The sequence below is a fragment of the Magallana gigas genome, chromosome 7 (genome assembly GCF_963853765.1).
Source record: "Magallana gigas chromosome 7, xbMagGiga1.1, whole genome shotgun sequence".
Lineage (NCBI taxonomy): Eukaryota > Metazoa > Mollusca > Bivalvia > Ostreida > Ostreidae > Magallana > Magallana gigas.
In genome coordinates, this window is record NC_088859.1 from 4,006,197 (window position 1) to 4,025,130 (window position 18,934).

The window sequence follows — 18,934 nt, forward strand, 5'->3', positions numbered from 1 at the left end:
CCTCTGATAATTTAATGTGTCAATACAGTGATGTTTCTCTTTCGCAATAGAGTAAAAAATAAACTTGAACTAAACCTTAGTGAGCCACCCAGCCCGCGGGCCTCTTCAAAGAAAAGCATCAGCAAGATCAAAAACCAAAAAAGACCTCACTAGTTTTCCATTAATTCAATTATTTATTACTTTTTCATGTTTTAAATGTAATTAATCTTATCTCCATGCTGTTTTCCCCAGTTTACTAGTATGTGACCTCTATTAAGGCTTGTATTGTTTGTGAAGCGTACTAATTAATCATTACTGGAAGTAAAGAATTATTAATGGATACGCAAACAGAGTCGAAACAACTACCTGCTATTTGTTGTCGAAAAATAAGAGGTCTTTTCACTCTTATTGATTTTATTAAGGAAAACATTCATTAAAATACGCAAGTAATACATATAATTTTGATTTTTAAATTGGTCTATTTGTGCTTCGTTAAAAAAGGTATAAACTGAGACTTCAAAGATGATTGTGTCCCTTTTAACTTTCAAAAACTTTTCAAGGTCAAAGTTATCAATATATAGATGTTATAAACGCTTTGAAGAAGATTTCATATGAGCATGTTTCTATTACATGTATACATGTACGTTTCAAGATGAGCTAGATTGGTACCATCTCCAGAAAGTTTAATATCGACATTTGGAATTACCTTGATCTTCCACTTCATTTAATGGTCGTAAAATTAGCGTAAAATTGTTGAACCGTCCATTGGAACTATTGGATTTTTTTAACGGATTTTTTTTTTATTAATCCACACAGTCTGAGAGATCCCCAAAGACGACTGAACTTAAAAACAAGTTGTGAATTTGAGGAATAAATGTCTTGGGATTTTAATAAAATGTTTATAACAATGTGTATTTTTCGTTTTCAATTAGTGACGACTTGTAACATGTAATACAGAAGGTTTTCATTCATATGAACCACGTTAGATGCGTTTTAATATGTGTTAGCTTTGGGAGTTTTTTTCTGTAAGAAATTTGAAATGAAATGAAAAACTATATACGGATAAAAAAGGAAAGAAACTGTTTAACGTTAATAAAAAGTGTCAATGGCAATGGATTTTTTCTATCTAATTAAAGGGTATTTAACTCAATTAAGAATTTCACAGTCATGTTGCAATTAAAAACAAAAATGAAATTAAAATACTAAGTAATTTAAACCATTTCAACAAATATCTAAAATCAAAATTCTTCTTGTAAGCGTTGGTTATCAAATATGAAAATGCTGCTTAAGTTAAACTTAATTACTCAGTAATTAATGTATTTTTATGTTCTTTTTACATGAACGCCAATTTTTATTCATATTATAATGTTATATTTTGGGATTCAAATACACTGTACAGAAAACTCCATGTTGCGAGCACAATATGAATTACCTGGGTTATTCGAGATGTGATCGATCAAAACTCAGTAATTAATTGTCTCTTTGCACGGCAAAACTTTCAGAAAATGAGACGATATTCATATTGCATTGATGTGATGAAGTATTACGTCCTGTGGCTCTTAATAATCCTAATCTGATGAAAATGTCCCCAACATATGCGACGGCCGAGCGTGGTCAACCTGTACGTGATCTTCTATAATAAGGACCATCAGTCGCTGTAATCGCGCGAGATTATCGCGCCTTTCTTGGGTGATAATAGGCCATGATTACAAGCTTGTGACGAATCCTCTGTCCACAATTTACGGTACGACTAGCTGGTCTACAAGGAGGTACCTGTCATCATTCCCGTTCCAACCCCAAGCCTCCTTTTCTCTCCATGTCCGCGAGGTGAAGTCCCGCGAGATTCCCGCGAGATTTTGTAGCAGAAGAAGAAGCTCTGCAGCTCTGGCATGTAATGATTTTTAATTCGTCAGATTGATGTAGTTTTTATAGCAGTCGGTAAAGGATGTAGAATTTCTTTGCATCGATCAGACATCGAGAGAAAGGAGAGGTAAGCGATCGATACGACCGTCACGGCCGACGCTCAACTGACAAGAAACAAAAGTTCCGGAGAGAGAACCGCTCCGTGCGGAAACCATCCAATTTCATTGATTTCTTTTTAGCTCTGACTTTCATTCGCAAACCGGTAAGTTGATCTCATTATCCATATATTCATTATTGAAGAGAGTAATGAACAGAGGTGCTTATAATGACACAGATCCGAACGGTTCCGAATTGGCAGCTAAAACATCCCCGAGTGCCGCGTCTGGTGACGTAGATAGTCCCCCGCGCGATAGAAAATGTCGTCTGCTTTAATTGAAACAGTAAGATGTGTGAAAATCTGATATTTTGTCTTTTCTTGTAGTTGACATTTATAGATTATTGAAAGGTTAAATCCACAATTCCTCTCGCTTAGTATTGTGTTTCCGCTGCGACCAGAAAACGGCACCAAAAGCAGACCATCTTGTAAACTCGCGTTAAGACTCCAACACACAAGCTGTACGTATCGGTGATATTATGTTGTGAAGTGTAACATTAAAGAAAACTGATAATTAGCGAAATAATCACAATGTGGTATTGATCGCAGCCCAATGGCAGATTCTCACAAATTTAATGAAGCAGTGATCACCCCTGACAGGTTCAACGTCTGCTCGGTGCTCCGGACTGGAAGTGAGGACTTTTACTTTCGGTGGAATTGAGTACTGTGTGTGGCATTAAAATTGAGAACTGTGTGTTGGCACTGGAACTAAGGCCTTGTGGCGTCCTCGAGTTGAGGTCCTGCTGAGGCTTGAGGTCTTGTGGTGTCCTTTGAATTGCCTTTTGGAGGCCGCCTTGTGCGGTGCTTAACGTCTTGCGGTGTTAATTCATGATGATGTCATGGATTGCGTGACAAAATTCGACATTGAGTTGGACAAGGATATCTTCTACGCTGGAGAGACCTTGACCGGACACATTATTGTGCAGAATACAGAGAACATCAAAGTACAAGGTGGGTGTCCTCCCCATAGAGGGTCCTGTACAGGCCTGATACAAAAAACGGGTTCACCCTTTAACTGTAGTGAAACTAAAAAGTCTGATACAGAAAATGGGTTTACAACTTCACACACAAACCAATGAAAGTAGAAGTCTTATACAGAAAAGGGGTTCACATACCAACTAATGCAAGTAAAAGGTCTGATACAAGAAAGGGGTTGCTGATAAACTTAAAAATGCCAAATATTTTGTTTTAAACAATTGCGTCATGTGTACTAGACAACCGTCGGGTAGCCGATATGAACACCTCCCTACCAGGACCACTCGCACACTAACCTGGTGACAAGGCTGACTGATCGATACTAACGCGTCAAAATATCTGCATTCTTCATTCTCTCTGATGATGCACCGTATAAATGTTATTACATGTTACAGGTTTCATAATGTAGAAAGCGGGGAATATACTGGGGAAGGGATTGAGTCCAATATAGAACCATTTCAAAAAGACCTTGGACTTTTGGTTGCACGTAGCTATCTATTCTTGCGTCAAAACAAGTTTAAAATGACGCAGTCTCAAGCGAAATATTCACCGATTGCGTAGTCTTGGCTCAAAAGCCAGACAAATCTTGTTGATTTCAAAGAGCCATGGCTGAGTGGCCAGCAATGTAATAGACAGGCTTACGTCACATTGCTGTTTGACACAACTACCCAAAGTCCAAGCTTTTGTTAAAATGGTTCTAATTCGGACCAGGTACTTCTTTCGAGGGGCACTTTATTTATTTTATCTACCCCAAACCATTGTCCACTGAAAGTTTACTATTTCAAGAGCAACTGTGCGACAACATTTATAAAGAAATAAACGTGATATTGACCCAATACAAGATCAAATAACCATGCACATATACATATCTGGTTAATATAACATGCATTGAGGGGATAGTGACATTCATTTTATTTGATCGATGATATTGATGTGAAGGAAAAGTAGGTAATAGTTACCAACAGACTATGAGGCTGCATTGCTGGGTGGTGCAATGTAGGTTTTGTTCTTTCATGAAAACAGATAGTAGCAAAAAAACTTGGAAAGAAAACAACCACGTTCTTGTTACATTAATCAGTTAGGAGATTCCATAAATATCATGTGTCATATACAACAATGACTCATTAGCACAAGAAGTACTTTAGTCCTGTAAATATGCCTCCCCAAAATGACCGAAATAATTTACCCAGCAGTCCGTCAAACAAGACATATGAGTCTGTCCAGAGGTGTCATAAACGGAACAAATACATTGTTATCCTATATCTTTGTGAACACTTGAACTGGTCATCTGTTTTATATAGCTCTCCTCTCCGGTTCTCTCTTTTCCAGGGATAAGACTTCTTTTGCGCGGCAAATCCCACGTTGAATGGAAGGTCACCAAGGCGGGGGAGAGGCGGACGGTGAAGGATGACGAATACTACATCGACGAAAAGAAGGTGGTGTGGGGGAAAGGTAAGATGTCTGTACAGAACCAACGATAAACGGCGAGAGTTCCGCATAGGGTGATAAAAACCATAATTGAACACGCCAGATACTCGAACAGGTGTTTAGTCATAATAACAGCAGTAATGGTTCTCCGCCGACTCCCTGCTATATCCACAAGGAGGAAAAATCAATGTGGTGTTGCCTTGTTTTGTACATGTTGTCACAATAGATTACGGTCATTATCTGCCGGGGATCACGGACCATTGAATGTCGAATGCCCATTGTGCAATAACTTTACATGTTTTTTATTTGTTTTTGTAAATTTCGTAAGTACCACCAACCAATTACAAATATACAATATACAAACAATATACAACGAATTTTGAAAAACAGTCCTAATATATTATACCTGTACATACAAATATACATCCCAAAAAAAACCCTTCTGAAAACATCCATTAAAATCAGCCTCCGTCAAGTTGACTACACAATAGAAAATTTTATGAATGTAAAATATCATAATATGCTTATGCAAACTATTGTCAACAGATAAAAAGGAAGTCGAAGGAGGTGTTCCCATCATGCCACGTGGTAACCATAGATACAACTTCCAATTCAAACTTCCAGAGAGTACTCTGCCATGCTCGTTTGAGAGTAAAGTGGGCACCATTAGGTACTATCTACGGGCAACCATGGACATGCCCGTGTCTTCCTCTCCCCAGAGCAAAAAGTACTTCTCTATCATTGGTCCCCACATCGATTGTATGGACGAGCGCTACCTAGTGAGTGATCCGTGTCTTCTAACGTTTATCTCTTTGTCACAATGAAAACATCGACATGTTACATGCACAACCACAAAGAACCAAAATTAACAGAAGCTTTGATCAATTCTCAGTGTCGTCGTTTTAACTAAATGAGACAAGTTCTAGAAGATTAGTAGATGCTAGGTGTACATACATGTAGGTTGTTGATTCTATTCTTACACCCATCCACTCGTTTTGTAGACCCCCTCCCGGGCCAGTGACAAGATTAGTAGATGCTAGGTGTACATACATGTAGGTTGTTGATTCTATTCTTACACCCATCCACTCGTTTTGTAGACCCCGTCCCGGGCCAGTGACAAGCGCTACTCCTGTTGCTTCTGTTGCTCACAGGGCCCCGTGGCTTTGGAGGCAGTGCTAGAAAGAAGTGCCTACTGCGCAGGCGAAAATATCAAGCTCCGCGCAGAAATACAAAACGGAAGTGACCAAGATGTGTGGCTTGTGTGTAAACTAGTGCAGGTAATGAGATCGATGGAATACGATACAAAGATAGATGCTTCCCATTAGATAACAGGATACTAAATAAGTTTTATTTTTCAGCATGTGGAGTTTTTTATCAACAAAGGAGTTCTAGGTTTATGCAAAGAAGCCTCGCACAAAGTGTGGCAATATCGCGGGGACACGGTGCGCGCCCATGCGACGGAGAAGTTTGACGATCTCCAGCAGTACCTTCAACTTCCGGTGGTTCCGCCTTCCATGGTGGATGTTTGTAGTTTAGTTCAAATTTATTATACACTAAAGGTCAGTATACTTCTATGACATGTCACTAAGGTCAGACATCATTCTTTGGTAAAAGTTTATGTACAACACAGTCGGACACCATTCAAAGATATTCAGAAGATTTACATTTACTGCAAAATCAGACACAATGCTTTAATTAATTTAAGGTTGACATACCACTGTATAAAAAACACACCAATATCTCATGATTTTAAGTAAAAGCACAACTGACTGACGCGACTCTTATTGTAAAGTGATAAGTGGATTCCCATATTATTCTCCGAATACTACATGTATGTACTCCCGGTAAAATGTTTAACATGTAAGTTTAGGAATTTCAACAACCATTCTGACATGAGTGTGCTACTTTTTGCTTTCAACAACCAAAAAATCGGTCTATAATTGCAAGTTGCGGGTTGAATGTTGCCACCATTGCTTGTTGGCAAGTTCTTAATTATCTGGCAGTGTGTTGTAAGGCTGTGACGTTCGCGCACCTTGCTCTATTTAGGTCTGCCTGGTGATGGAGGAGTCGGGGGAGGTGCTGGACCTCCACTTCCCGGTCACTGTGGCTACGACGCCTTACAGGATCCCTAACGCACCTTATCCTATACTACAGTACGGTAAGGCGCCATGGTTAAACTGATGATGATAGATAATGAGTTGGTCTCCTCTACAAATGGCTTATTGAAATTGTTCTTTCTAATCAACACCTTTCAAGAATATTTTTAATCAAATGTTAGAAAAATTTGCTTGGAAATCGTTCCTTAATTAATCAGATAGGAGCCATACAAAGCCTGGTCAGCTATGATAGGCAACAAAATAAATAAGCTCAAAGTTTTTTGCCAATAGAAAAGGAAGAAAATCTTGAGATCTCCATTGGATGGTTTTGTATGTTACAGATCACTGTGTCCCTAACGTGGAGGGCGGAATGTACGTGAGCTCCGAGTTCCAGCTGGGTCAGGTGTACATGGGGGACGGGGAGGAGGAGACGGACGAGGTCATCCTTTTCCGGCCCCTGTACGTCTGCGTGCCCCACGAGCGCCTCCAGGTCAACAGCCTGGAAAAGGAAGGCGGAGTCAGTCGTGCGGCGTCCCGGATGTCGATGACACGATTGAGTGACCGACTCAAGTTCAAGGAGCCCCGGGTCACGGTCATATCCTCGGAGAAAGACTCTGCTAAAACGGACAGCGAGGAGGCTTCCCCCTCCCACGTGACCTCTCACGCGGACGGACTTTCACCACTGTTTGCCCAAGTTGACCTTGAGTCACAGTTTAATCAAAAACCATCAGACGACCTGACCAAGGGCCAGCTGGAGGACGTCTGTGAACAAGACACGGACCCTCACTGTTCCGTCAAAAACACTGACATTACAAACTCCGAGGTCAAGGTCTGTCTCGATGTGACCGATAGTCACCTTGAACTTCCCAAACAGACTTGAATGATGTCTGTGACAAAGTATTACACAACATGGCTTGCTCACATCTTTTTTTTGTGGACAACCTTGACCTTTATTATTTTTTCTTTAAAATTTATAAAGTGTCAAATCAAAAAGTACGTATATAGCAGAAATATTTGTATATAATTTTTAATTTCTTGCACATTTTTCTACGAACTAACGGATTTTTCATACGAGCACCTGTTGACGTTGTGTAGACAAGGCGTTGTGTTGTATGGGTGGGGCTCTAAGCCGTGTGGTCAGGATTCCGCTTGTTTATTGGCGGTTGGTTGTGGTTTTAACCTACTTGTGACATCTTTTGATTAATATTTAAAGTACTATCATGGTGATAGATCTAATAAAAGGAATGTCAGTAGTCTCTAACAATCAAATCAATAAATAATTTTCAGAAGTTATTTTACTTCTATGCAACGTATCATGTGGTGTCTTTATACATGTAGTTCATAAATCGGAGTGTGTGTGTGGTTTATTTACAAAAAATGGTATATAGATTTAGAGCTGTGCATGTAGTCTCATTATAATACTAAATGGACTATTTTTTTATTTTTTCTAAAGCGAGAATATGAAATGCGTAAAAAATTATGTTGGCTTTTAACTTCACACCATAAATTTGAATTTTAAAACAATATAGTGTGAGAAATCCATTACACTAATGCACACAAAAAACATTAACACAAAATTCAAACTGTGATTTGGCAAGAAACACTATAACATTCTCTCTCTCTCTCTCTCTCTCTCTCTCTCTCTCTCTCTCTCTCTCTCTCTCTCTCTCTGTGTGTTTTCGGTTACACCGTGTGATCGTTCGACAGATAGTTACCCGGATACACAAACAGAAAAACCACTCTGTGTCCTTCTAATACGCAATTCTTTTGACTGTGTCAGGTTGAAACTTCATTAAATCGTGATCTTCTTTCAAAGCAAACAAAATCTTGAATAACGCCAGTAATGTACAATTTCGAAATAAAAGTGTGGTTTTCACTGTTTGAACCAGTTCTATTAGATTTCCTGATTGATGTTCACGTCGTCTCTCTGATACAATATGTATACAGCGTCTATTGGGTAACAGGATAATAAATTATCTTATTTAAAGATCTCTTTAATCTTAGAACAATTGCTACCACCATTTTTAAAAACTTTTTTCCACTCCCCCCGACGTGTTACTGTATTGTAAAGCCCGTCAGAAGAAGAGCGACAGAGCGTTAGATTGTATCACTTGAGTCTTGGTTAAAAGATAGCAGTGGTGTTCTGTCCGTCTTACAGAAAAGGGACAATTCCTGGCGTTCCATCCAATGTTGTCTCTAAGAAAATCTGGACAGTTCGGAATAAAAGTTGCTACGAGATTGTAGAGGCTGTGGGGTGCAGCAGCCATTCAATCTATTCAGCTGCTATTGACAAAACTCTTGGGTAATATTTACATGTGGTATTTGCCAGCGCCCTCAAATGCCGGTCTAGGAATGCATCTTCAATGACATCTCTATCCAAGGCTACTTAAAACCGAGGCAATTTAAATCTACCAACACCGTTAAAGTGCAGAGGCTCGAAACAAGAGGTTTAAAGATCAAAATTTGCAATAAGCCTTTGTAGAAATAATTACATATTTTTCTCTTTCAATAGCGGTATTTGTATCGGTTGACAGCGCCGATCAAAACCAGTGGATTCTATTGGCCGGATATATTTATACCATAGATTAGTTCATATTAAAATACACTGTAGTGTACATTTGAAAGTATATAAATGGTGACATGGAATACCCTGTGTTCGCCTAAAAACAGCGTTTGTGGACAAATACATACGAGTGTCTGCTTAAAAGGTAGTCAAGCAGGTATCGACCCCGGCTACTTGTCCCGTAAACGGTTAATTACCGACTTGGTGAAATTGAAATGTAGGGATCAACAGTGAAAACGAAATATTATTCGTTGGATAAACATTGGAGAGTTTATTATTCAAAGAGGAGTTGTGAAATGTATTTTGTTGGACTTAATAACACAAAGCTATACTGACCTAATCAAATGATATTAAAAGAAAAGGAACATAGCTTGATGAGCTCGAAAGAACCCCGTGAAAATGATCGCACCACCCTGTCCCCGATGGCACGGTCTTTGTCGTCTGCTACGGGGAGAATGTCATCTGCTGGACGCAGGGGTGAAATGAACGCCTCCGTGGCTTCAGTGACAGACGATGAGCTCTCGTTCTCGGATTCTGACGATGAGGGGGTGTCACAAAGCCAGACTGTGAACGAGAAGTTCTGGAACAATTTCGGTGACTCTCTAAAGATGATAAACGACGATAGCGCGAAATTCCGCATCCGACCAAAACCCAACTTCAAGAGCAGTCAGATTTTTAGAGGAGCGATGACAGAGACTTGTGGAAACACGGAGTACGGAAACAGCAAGGGGTACACTAAACTGAAAGAAACTCTTAACAGATTGTCGGATGTGTCCGGGGCGGCGCTCCGTGTGTTCACCAAGGCTTCCCAACCGAAGGAGGACGACAGCCCTCCGCCGCCAACTGAAGAAATAGTGGAGAATGAAAAGGAAAAAAAGCCCGACGATATCAAAACAATATCCTCGGTACTAGGTGGTGCAAAACGCAGCTGGAAGTTAATCAAACGCAGTGTGAATGAAACCGCTATGGAGAAAAACACAGAAAAGACTAAACTAAACTGGGACATGTTGGCTCATCATGCAAAAGGGCTGACGGATCTAGAACGCGCAAGACAGGATCTGTACCAAAGGTACGGCCTGCTCCCGATGGTACACACCGACGGTTCGTACGAATGTCGTAACATCATGTGGAGTGAGAGAGCCATTCGGTTGAACATGACCAACCCCGTGCAGTACAATATCATCCCTTACGACAAACGGCGCGCGCAGAGCGCCAAACCCCGCAGCAAAACCCCCGCCCCAAAGGTCACTTTTACCCGCCCTTCATCTGAGAAACCGCGCCACCTCAGAAGCGCTTCAGCAACGAAGCAAGTTCCTGATAGAGTGACGTCAGCGGGTGGCTCCCCCAGGACAAAGACAGAGCGACCCCCCTCACAGAGACAAAATGATCGCTTTTTATCCCCAGTTACAATACGGAACAATTTAATGCAGAAAACATAGTCGGATAGCTGATCAATTTTGAATTTTAACAAGGTTTCCCCGTTATACCCACGGTAACTAACTGCACCGACCCCGAGTCTTCAAAGAGAGTGACTGGGACTTCAATGGTGAATAGTTGGTATTGTATCATTATATGCTGACATGTATATGTATTGTTTGAGGTTTAACCCCCTACATAAGTTCCTAAAGGTAGATGGTGTATTGATGTATGGACCGCGGGATTGTACTGAATATGACATATAAAGTTGATTATTAAATCATTCCTGTTTTGAATTCTTTGAGTAAATATGGATGTATTAAATGGACTCCTTTCTATGCCGTCGATGTTTGATTAGGTCTGTTTGCTTACAGATATTTATTTCCTATTTGATATGAATTTGACGTCTCTCTGCACGCAATGAATCAATAGAGGGCAGTCAAACAGACAGTAGCATAATGCTCAAAGCTTCGCCGCTTGCAAACCTCACAAATATCGTACTAATTTGAGTTTTATATTGAACACTTTTACATCAATTATAACATGTAAAAGAAAAATCTAACTGCTTGGTTATAGAATTTTTTCTCAGTGCTTTCTCTGGGTAGCACTGTGTACGCACAGAAACAGGTGCCCTGTAGCACCGTATACCTACAAAAACAGGTGCACAAAGGACACGATTTCTGCCTGCGGGTCAAGCGCCTCGCTCCTAAATTAGCAGTTCTCTAATTGTAGTTTTTCCCTCAGTTTCAGACCAAAACAGTACTACGCACTGATTTTTTTCTTTTAGGGGGAGGGGAGGGGGGGGGGGTAAGTTTGTACTCGGTACAAACGCTTCGATATTTATAGAGAATATGATTCTTATAACACTGTCATGTCCGCCCCAGTATAGAGGGACCCTGAACCCACTCTCGGCTGTGGGGCATACATTCGTTAGTTAGTTACATATTAGTATAAGTGGACTCCGGGCCCCTGTCGTTGTGAGGTTGTGGGGATGCCGGACATAATATTTCTCTACTACGGAGGAACAACCTCTTAATAACGAGTATATACATTTAATTACTAAATAAATCAATGAGAAGGGTATTGCTCTTTGGTAGACATATAGATATTGGCATCCCAAAAGGGCTGATGTCCAGCCTCATAATGCGGTGGTCCGGGGACGACCATGCCTGGCCCACCAAATCTCCACCACGCCGTGGACTGCTTGGCAACAAGCATGACAGAAGCCGCGTACGTATTTGATTTAATGCCGCTCAATAGTCATTAATATCGACCCAACCTTAATCAATGGAATTTATTTCATGCTCTGATTTATAAATCAACAAATTAATAAGAAGTGATTAAGTTAAGAGTAGAAAGTAATCAAACTCGATGTATTACATGTATTTTAAGAGGCGAGGAGTTAGACCCACAGGAAATGTGCCAACAGAGCGGATCTGCAGAAAGAAGGTGTTATTCTAGAGGTGTTCATAGATCTGCTAAAACTGTGGCCCATAGGTACAAGTAAAGGAGGCAAGCGATCGCCTGTTAAACAAACTTAGAGGATATTACAGATAATCAGCTTGTGTCTTTGTTGTATTATTATTTATTACTTATAATTTAATACTGTTAAACCTCTTTGGTACGTGTTTTGAATTGTATCGAAGACGTCGGTTATTTAACGAAACATTTCAAAATCAAGATACACCATGTTGACTAATGAAGGAATCCGTAACTTCTTACAACAACGGGTCATGACCCCCTGAAAAATATACTTTGCTTGACCAGAATAGTTCTGAAGAAAATATTACTATTACGATATTGATCAAATATCTTGCCCATTGTTATTTGCATTGGTTGGTTGCATTTAGACGGCATACAGTTACTGCATTGAAATGCATGGTTGAGGCTTTTACAGAGAGTGGTCCCGAACTTCTAACAGACACACCAACAAAACACTGTCTTTGTCCTCTCCTCGATAATCAATCCCAAAAAGAGACATTGTGGAATGCATGTCAACCTGGATATTGATATTCATTTAATAAATTGTTGCAAAATTACGACAAGGACATTAACCATAACAAGTCAATGAAGTACAAAATGGTACTCTATAATCAGAAGAAAATAAATTGCTATTCATTTTTTTAAAACCTTGTATGCAATACTTGAACAGCAGATAGATTGGAAGCGTGCTTATCATACATATAGAGGATGGACCACGTGGTGGTCGAAAACACTTCCGATGCACCCCATCTATGCACCATACCTCCACCCCCTGCTTTTCCTGCTTCCGTCATCGGGTAATGCGACCCCCATCTTACTTTTAATTAATTTTGCGCGCGACATTTAACTGGTTTGGTGTGTGCACAATTACCGAATGTCTGTATCTTAAAGTTATATTCCCATCGGTCCCCCCGCTAACCCCCCCCCCCCCCCCTCCTTCTTCTCCCAGGGTGATCCTGTACAGAGACGCGATCAAACTGTGTTCATTACATTAATGTTTTATCCAAATATTTCATTGCTCGTCAATCAACTGACAAATTGAGAAAGTCAATTACATTAATAAACCGCACACTGAGTGAATGAGAGGAGACACTTTGACAGAATACACAAAAGTCATTCATTTCTGATAATCGAATCACATCGACCAATGGCAGGCCGGTATGTAAAGAAAAATTGGGCCCCGGTGTTCACAAAGTACAAATAATTGTATTGCTGCCACATTGAGTAAAGTGATTGAAATTGGGGCGATCTTTCAGGTTTTTTTGTTCTTTTGCTCAAATTAATCCAGATCTGCTATATTTGGATGTCAATAATTTTTTGATTACTCAATGAACATTTTCATTAAACGTTGCTCATTTTTTGTATCAATGGTTTGAGAAAACGGTGGTTACGAATTATACTTTTCTGTTGAGCATATTCATGGGGATATTTCTGGATGTCAAACGACAAGGTTTAGATCATTATGTCAGTAAAACTACATGCAGGCCTTGGTTCTTTTAATTTCATTTTTTTCTCTATTCCCCCCTAGAGTTAAGATTTCAGTATTAAGACGGCTCGACAATAGGTGTACACATTCATACCCTAGAACAAATTTTCAGTCTAATTAAAATTAGATGTTCCGAATCGCGCTACCGCTTTTTTCCAACGTAATTCAAAAACTCCTCTGAGTTTCCGTCTACCATGAATCGTATAAATTTGAATTCTATTAAATTGTTTCATTTCATACTTTGACGGTCTAAATGACAAGTTAACTTTACATCGCCCGGTCTTTTCATGTATATTACTTTGTGGAATTTATATTTTGACGACGCCAAAAGTTCTGCTAACATGTTATTTTGTTAAAATCCACATTCCCTCCCCTGCGCTGCCGATAATCCCACTGTGTCTTAGTGGTGCCCCCTGGTGTCCATTCTGCTTACTTACACAGACCGACTTCGTGGCGACGTTGTAACATATTTTACAAACATTGGGGAGGTGATTTGTTGTTTTAGATTGCTACATTAGTACAAAATAATATTCACTTAATAGAATGTTTCAAAGGCATTCTTCGTGAGTACTTCTATTAAAAACATGTTTAAAAGGCAAAGTGTGTAATCTTGGCCATCTTTATGATAAATCTCAAGTGTCTTTCCCGATGTGGTTTATCAAAAAATGTCCGTTTCATTTTAACAGGAGCATACATATATGTAGTATCTTTTTTTTTTTAAGAGTGCGTACATCTTGTGTGTGTGTGTGTGTGGGGGGGGGGGGGGGGGGAATTCCACTTCGCTGTAAAAGGGATCGGTACTATCAAAATACTTACGTTCATTCATTCATTCATTGTAACATTTCTAAATTATAAAATTTGCAAAGTTAATATCATCTTTTACTCAGTGGAAATAAAAGAAGGTCCCAAAATGAATGATAATTTGTTTATGCCTCTTTCTTGAAAGCTTTCGCTTTTGTTCAAGAGATCAAATTAATAAAGGTAGAAAACGAGCAAGACTTGTGCAGGACACGCGATGATTATCGGGAAAACACAATCAAAATGAACGGCATTGAGGTGCCGAAGGAATATGTTTAAATTAAAGTACTGAACAAACAAACAAAGAGAAACTCCGTTCCTAAACCAATTAGAAGTCGGACAAAACCAAACAACAGTAGCTACCAGTTTTCCCGGGGACGAAAGTCTTTATTTAAAAGGATTTTAACAGTGTTCCAGATACACAATTAGACAATGCCTTAATTAGTCGAACATAGAAAAATATTTACAAATTCAGCTTGAACTATTTAACAGTTCAGAGTGTACTGTTTGCTATATAGTTGATTTTATGGCTAAAATTCCTGGAGCGCGCACAAAGACAACACAAAACCGCCGCCAACTCCCCCTACAATAAACCACTACAAAGACAACAAAAAAACCGCCGCCCACTCCTCCTACATGTACAATAAACCACTACAAAGACCACACAAAAACCGCCGCCCACTCCTCCTACAATAAACCACTACAAAGACAACAAAAAAACCGCCGCCCACTCCTCCTACATGTACAATAAACCACTACAAAGACCACACAAAAACCGCCGCCAACTCCCCCTACAATAAACCACTACAAAGACAAAAAAAAACCGCCGCCCACTCCTCCTACATGTACAATAAACCACTACAAAGACCACACAAAAACCGCCGCCCACTCCTCCTACAATAAACCACTACAAAGACCACACAAAAACCGCCGCCAACTCCCCCTACAATAAACCACTACAAAAACCACACAAAAACCGCCGCCAACTCCTCCTACATGTACAATAAACCACTACAAAGACCACACAAAAACCGCCGCCAACTCCCCCTACAATAAACCACTACAAAGACCACACAAAAACCGCCGCCCACTCCTCCTACAATAAACCACTACAAAGACAAAAAAAAACCGCCGCCAACTCCCCCTACAATAAACCACTACAAAGACCACACAAAAACCGCCGCCAACTCCCCCTACAATAAACCACTACAAAGACAAAAAAAAACCGCCGCCCACTCCTCCTACATGTACAATAAACCACTACAAAGACCACACAAAAACCGCCGCCCACTCCTCCTACATGTACAATAAACCACTACAAAGACCACACAAAAACCGCCGCCAACTCCCCCTACAATAAACCACTACAAAGACCACACAAAAACCGCCGCCCACTCCTCCTACAATAAACCACTACAAAGACAAAAAAAAAACCGCCGCCAACTCCCCCTACAATAAACCACTACAATGACCACACAAAAACCGCCGCCAACTCCCCCTACAATAAACCACTACAAAGACCACACAAAAACCGCCGCCAACTCCCCCTACAATAAACCACTACAAAGACCACACAAAAACCGCCGCCCACTCCTCCTACAATAAACCACTACAAAGACAAAAAAAAACCGCCGCCCACTCCTCGTCTTATAAATCCCCACAAAGACAACAGAAAGACCGCCGCTTACGCCTCCACCCACAACAAACTACCAAAAAAACAACACAAAAACCACCGCCCACTCCTCCTCCTCCTACAATATTGCCAATGCGCACAGGTTTACATTTTATAGTAACTAAAAAAAATTAACTCCTTCCATTGAGTTTATATATGAAAACCTTTTAATCTACAAGATTTGTCAATATTCCTAATCTTAACTCCCAAAAACTTGTCAAAAAGATTGATTAATGTTTCATAGATTTAAAACCAGAAGTCAATCGTACATTGAAACGATACGACCTTGACGCAATGTCAAACTATGTTCTCTTGAATCTACTAATCAGAAAGTAAACACCCAAGCTATAGTTTCGCATTTTCATGCCACATTCAATGTTTTATCCAAAGCCCATGGGCCAATCGCTCGCTTGAGAAACAATACCCAACTCTGACCTTACATGTACTTAGACCGTAAAAGCCAACTACATAGCTTTACAATATCAAATACATTACAAAAAAGTATCGATGCAAACAAAGTTTATCAGAGAGTTATATACTGAGCATCTTAAGAAAAATCCTTCAAATTATCCAAACTGATTGAAATTCAATCTTTTGGATTAGCAATAGTGGGTCTTAAAAACAACAGATTTATCCTAGATTTCTTAAGAACCAATATCAAAATTCAATGTATTGACCGTACTCATCAGCAGAACTTCTGTTAAATTACTGACCACTTTTCTGTACAGTATTGTGGTACATTTAGCACACGTATTTATTTTTTTCAGGATACCAGAAATCTCTTGAAAACGAAATGTTATCTCGTGAAAACAACATAACTCGTAAAATCGACTTATTATCTTGTAAAAACGACTTATGCCTCGTGAAAACAAGATGATATTTCGTCAAAACGACTTTCCTCGTAAAAACGACACATTTTCTCGTGAAAAGAACATACTGTGGTTTCATCAATATTCGTTGAATACCAATTTTCGTGGACTTCGTTGTAAAGTTTATCCATGAAATTAAGTGTTCATTGAAGTGCACTTTCTACTAATAATTTTTATTGAAAGGGCCATTGACCAAGAATTTACGTATATATCCTTGAAACTGTGATTTTCACTTTATCCATGAACATTGATACCCTTGAATATTACTGAAATCACAGTATTATCTCGTGAAAACGATATATAATCTCGTGAAAACGACACATAATCTCGTGAAAACGACAGAAAATCTTCAAAAAAAGACATCGTCTTTCGAGTTTAGTGACCCATTGAATATTATATCATAATATACATGTACCTCAAGTACATACCATACTTAGTAATGAATTATTTATTAATGTAAAACTGTGAACAAAGAGTGAAACAATCTCTCTGTTTTGAACCCTGTTGAGCACGTTTCCCAATGATCTCTTTCTTCTACATACATAGACGTTTGACAAAGAATGCTATTAAATTCAACCTAAAAACATTTAAAGTATCGCAATCAAAAGTCATTTTCAGAAGATTTAAGAAATGAAGATAATAATTTTTCTATTGATCGACGTATCAAAGAAAAAATTGACCGGAAAACTTCATCAATGCGCGTAGCGCATTGATGAAAAAGTTTTCCGGTCAATTTTTTCTTTGATACGTCGATCAATAGAAAAATTATTATCTTCATTTCTTATCATTTAATAAAACATTTCAAATAAAAAAATGTTAAGTGTCATTGATCAAAAATGTAAATAATGTAAATGAAGCGGCGCGTATGAATACAAAACAACAACAGCAACAATATTCAAAATGGATGCACCTTCAGCTGATGCAGAGCTACTTAGTTGAATTAATGGATTAAACACAAATAGTGAGTTCAAATCTTAACCGGCTGAATTGAAAACAAAAGGAAAATACATGCGATAGCTTGTGATATTATTCACTGTGCTGAAAAATTCGTAATAAAACTAGTTAGCATGTGAGATCGCTGGAATATGCAACTGGACATAACCATCCAAGGAGAGGCGATCGTGGACGAAAATAGTTGATATGTCGACAAAGAATAGTATGTATAAGCGACATTTGTAAACGTTGTGGTAACTAGCTAGCCAGTGATGTACTTAAATGGTATTTCTGCCGCTTGCAATGCGCCGAAGGAGTTGATGCATTACTCATAGCTTTTCTTTACGACGCTTATTCTGATGACAGATGATGTACGTGTGTAAATTTAAAAAATTATAGTTACCAAATTTGAACAGCAGTGCTACCGTGAAAGTTTATAGGCCTATATGTTCGTTATAATAATATTCCTGGAAAAGGAACAGCCAGCCTCGCTGTAAATGTTGATTGATCTCAAGCAGACGAAATCGTGAGAAGACGCTTAATTTTCTATTTCGTGAATCAAATAATGTGTTTTATTTATTTCTGAAGGTTAAACTTTTCAAGTTTTTATATTCACAAGGTTGCATTTTGTTTGCTGACAATAAAACAGACACAACTTTACATTTTGTTGACAGTGTTTATCTTGGAAATTCCCGTTCTATAAATAGTGTTAGATCAGAACAGTTGAGAAAAGTAGATCCGGCAAAAAATTTTTATTGATGCAGGTATCAAAGAAATTTTTCAACCAATCAAAAGCGCCGATATCTCATCAAACGAATAAATATTAAATGATATTTTTTTCTGGTGTCTAAAGAAATAAATAATTACGTGTCCTACATGTATCACCGTACTACAGCCCCCATTTTTCCAGATTTTTAAAAAATAATGTTTTTTAAAAGTAACCTACACGCTTTGTTGCCTCCCAAAAATCGTTTTGTCAAACTTCAAATTCCCCATAACAACTTGCTTCGATATTAATTCACAAATCTGCTTTCCAATTTCTCCAGAAGAACGGATTTGGTATAAATTTGTAGGAATAGAGAGGACAGAAACAGAGGGATGAGAAATCTACACCGGACAAAGTCAACAGAAACGCCCTCTTGAGCTTTTAGCTCAGGCGAGGTAAAATCCCAATATGCTGCCAGCAAAGGAATGAATTAAATATTCTAGACTAAAACGCA

At 39.0% G+C, this 18,934-nt stretch overlaps 2 protein-coding genes across 2 annotated transcripts; both read left to right on the plus strand.

Moving 5' to 3' along the window:
- Positions 1-1,498: 1,498 nt before the first annotated feature.
- On the plus strand, positions 1,499-7,809 carry LOC105327958 (arrestin domain-containing protein 3). Its single transcript, XM_066066853.1, has 8 exons — positions 1,499-2,104; positions 2,324-2,947; positions 4,301-4,423; positions 4,946-5,178; positions 5,497-5,676; positions 5,758-5,958; positions 6,446-6,557; positions 6,837-7,809. The coding sequence occupies exons 2-8, from the start codon at positions 2,836-2,838 to the stop codon at positions 7,373-7,375; spliced, it is 1,500 nt and encodes a 499-aa protein (XP_065922925.1). The 5' UTR covers positions 1,499-2,104; positions 2,324-2,835; the 3' UTR covers positions 7,376-7,809.
- Positions 7,810-7,961: 152 nt separating this feature from the next.
- LOC109618722 (uncharacterized) lies at positions 7,962-10,757 on the plus strand. Its single transcript, XM_020067122.3, has one exon. The coding sequence runs from the start codon at positions 9,403-9,405 to the stop codon at positions 10,495-10,497; it is 1,095 nt and encodes a 364-aa protein (XP_019922681.3). The 5' UTR covers positions 7,962-9,402; the 3' UTR covers positions 10,498-10,757.
- Positions 10,758-18,934: the final 8,177 nt, after the last annotated feature.

Excerpts from the sequence above, each read along its gene's own strand:
- LOC105327958 (XM_066066853.1), top strand. The coding sequence starts at position 2,836 with ATGGATTGCGTGACAAAATTCGACATTGAGTTGGACAAGGATATCTTC. Across the intron at positions 2,948-4,300 it reads AGAGAACATCAAAGTACAAG|GGATAAGACTTCTTTTGCGC; the intron begins GTGGGTGTCCTC and ends TCTCTTTTCCAG. Across the intron at positions 5,179-5,496 it reads GTATGGACGAGCGCTACCTA|ACCCCGTCCCGGGCCAGTGA; the intron begins GTGAGTGATCCG and ends CTCGTTTTGTAG.
- LOC109618722 (XM_020067122.3), top strand. The coding sequence starts at position 9,403 with ATGATATTAAAAGAAAAGGAACATAGCTTGATGAGCTCGAAAGAACCC.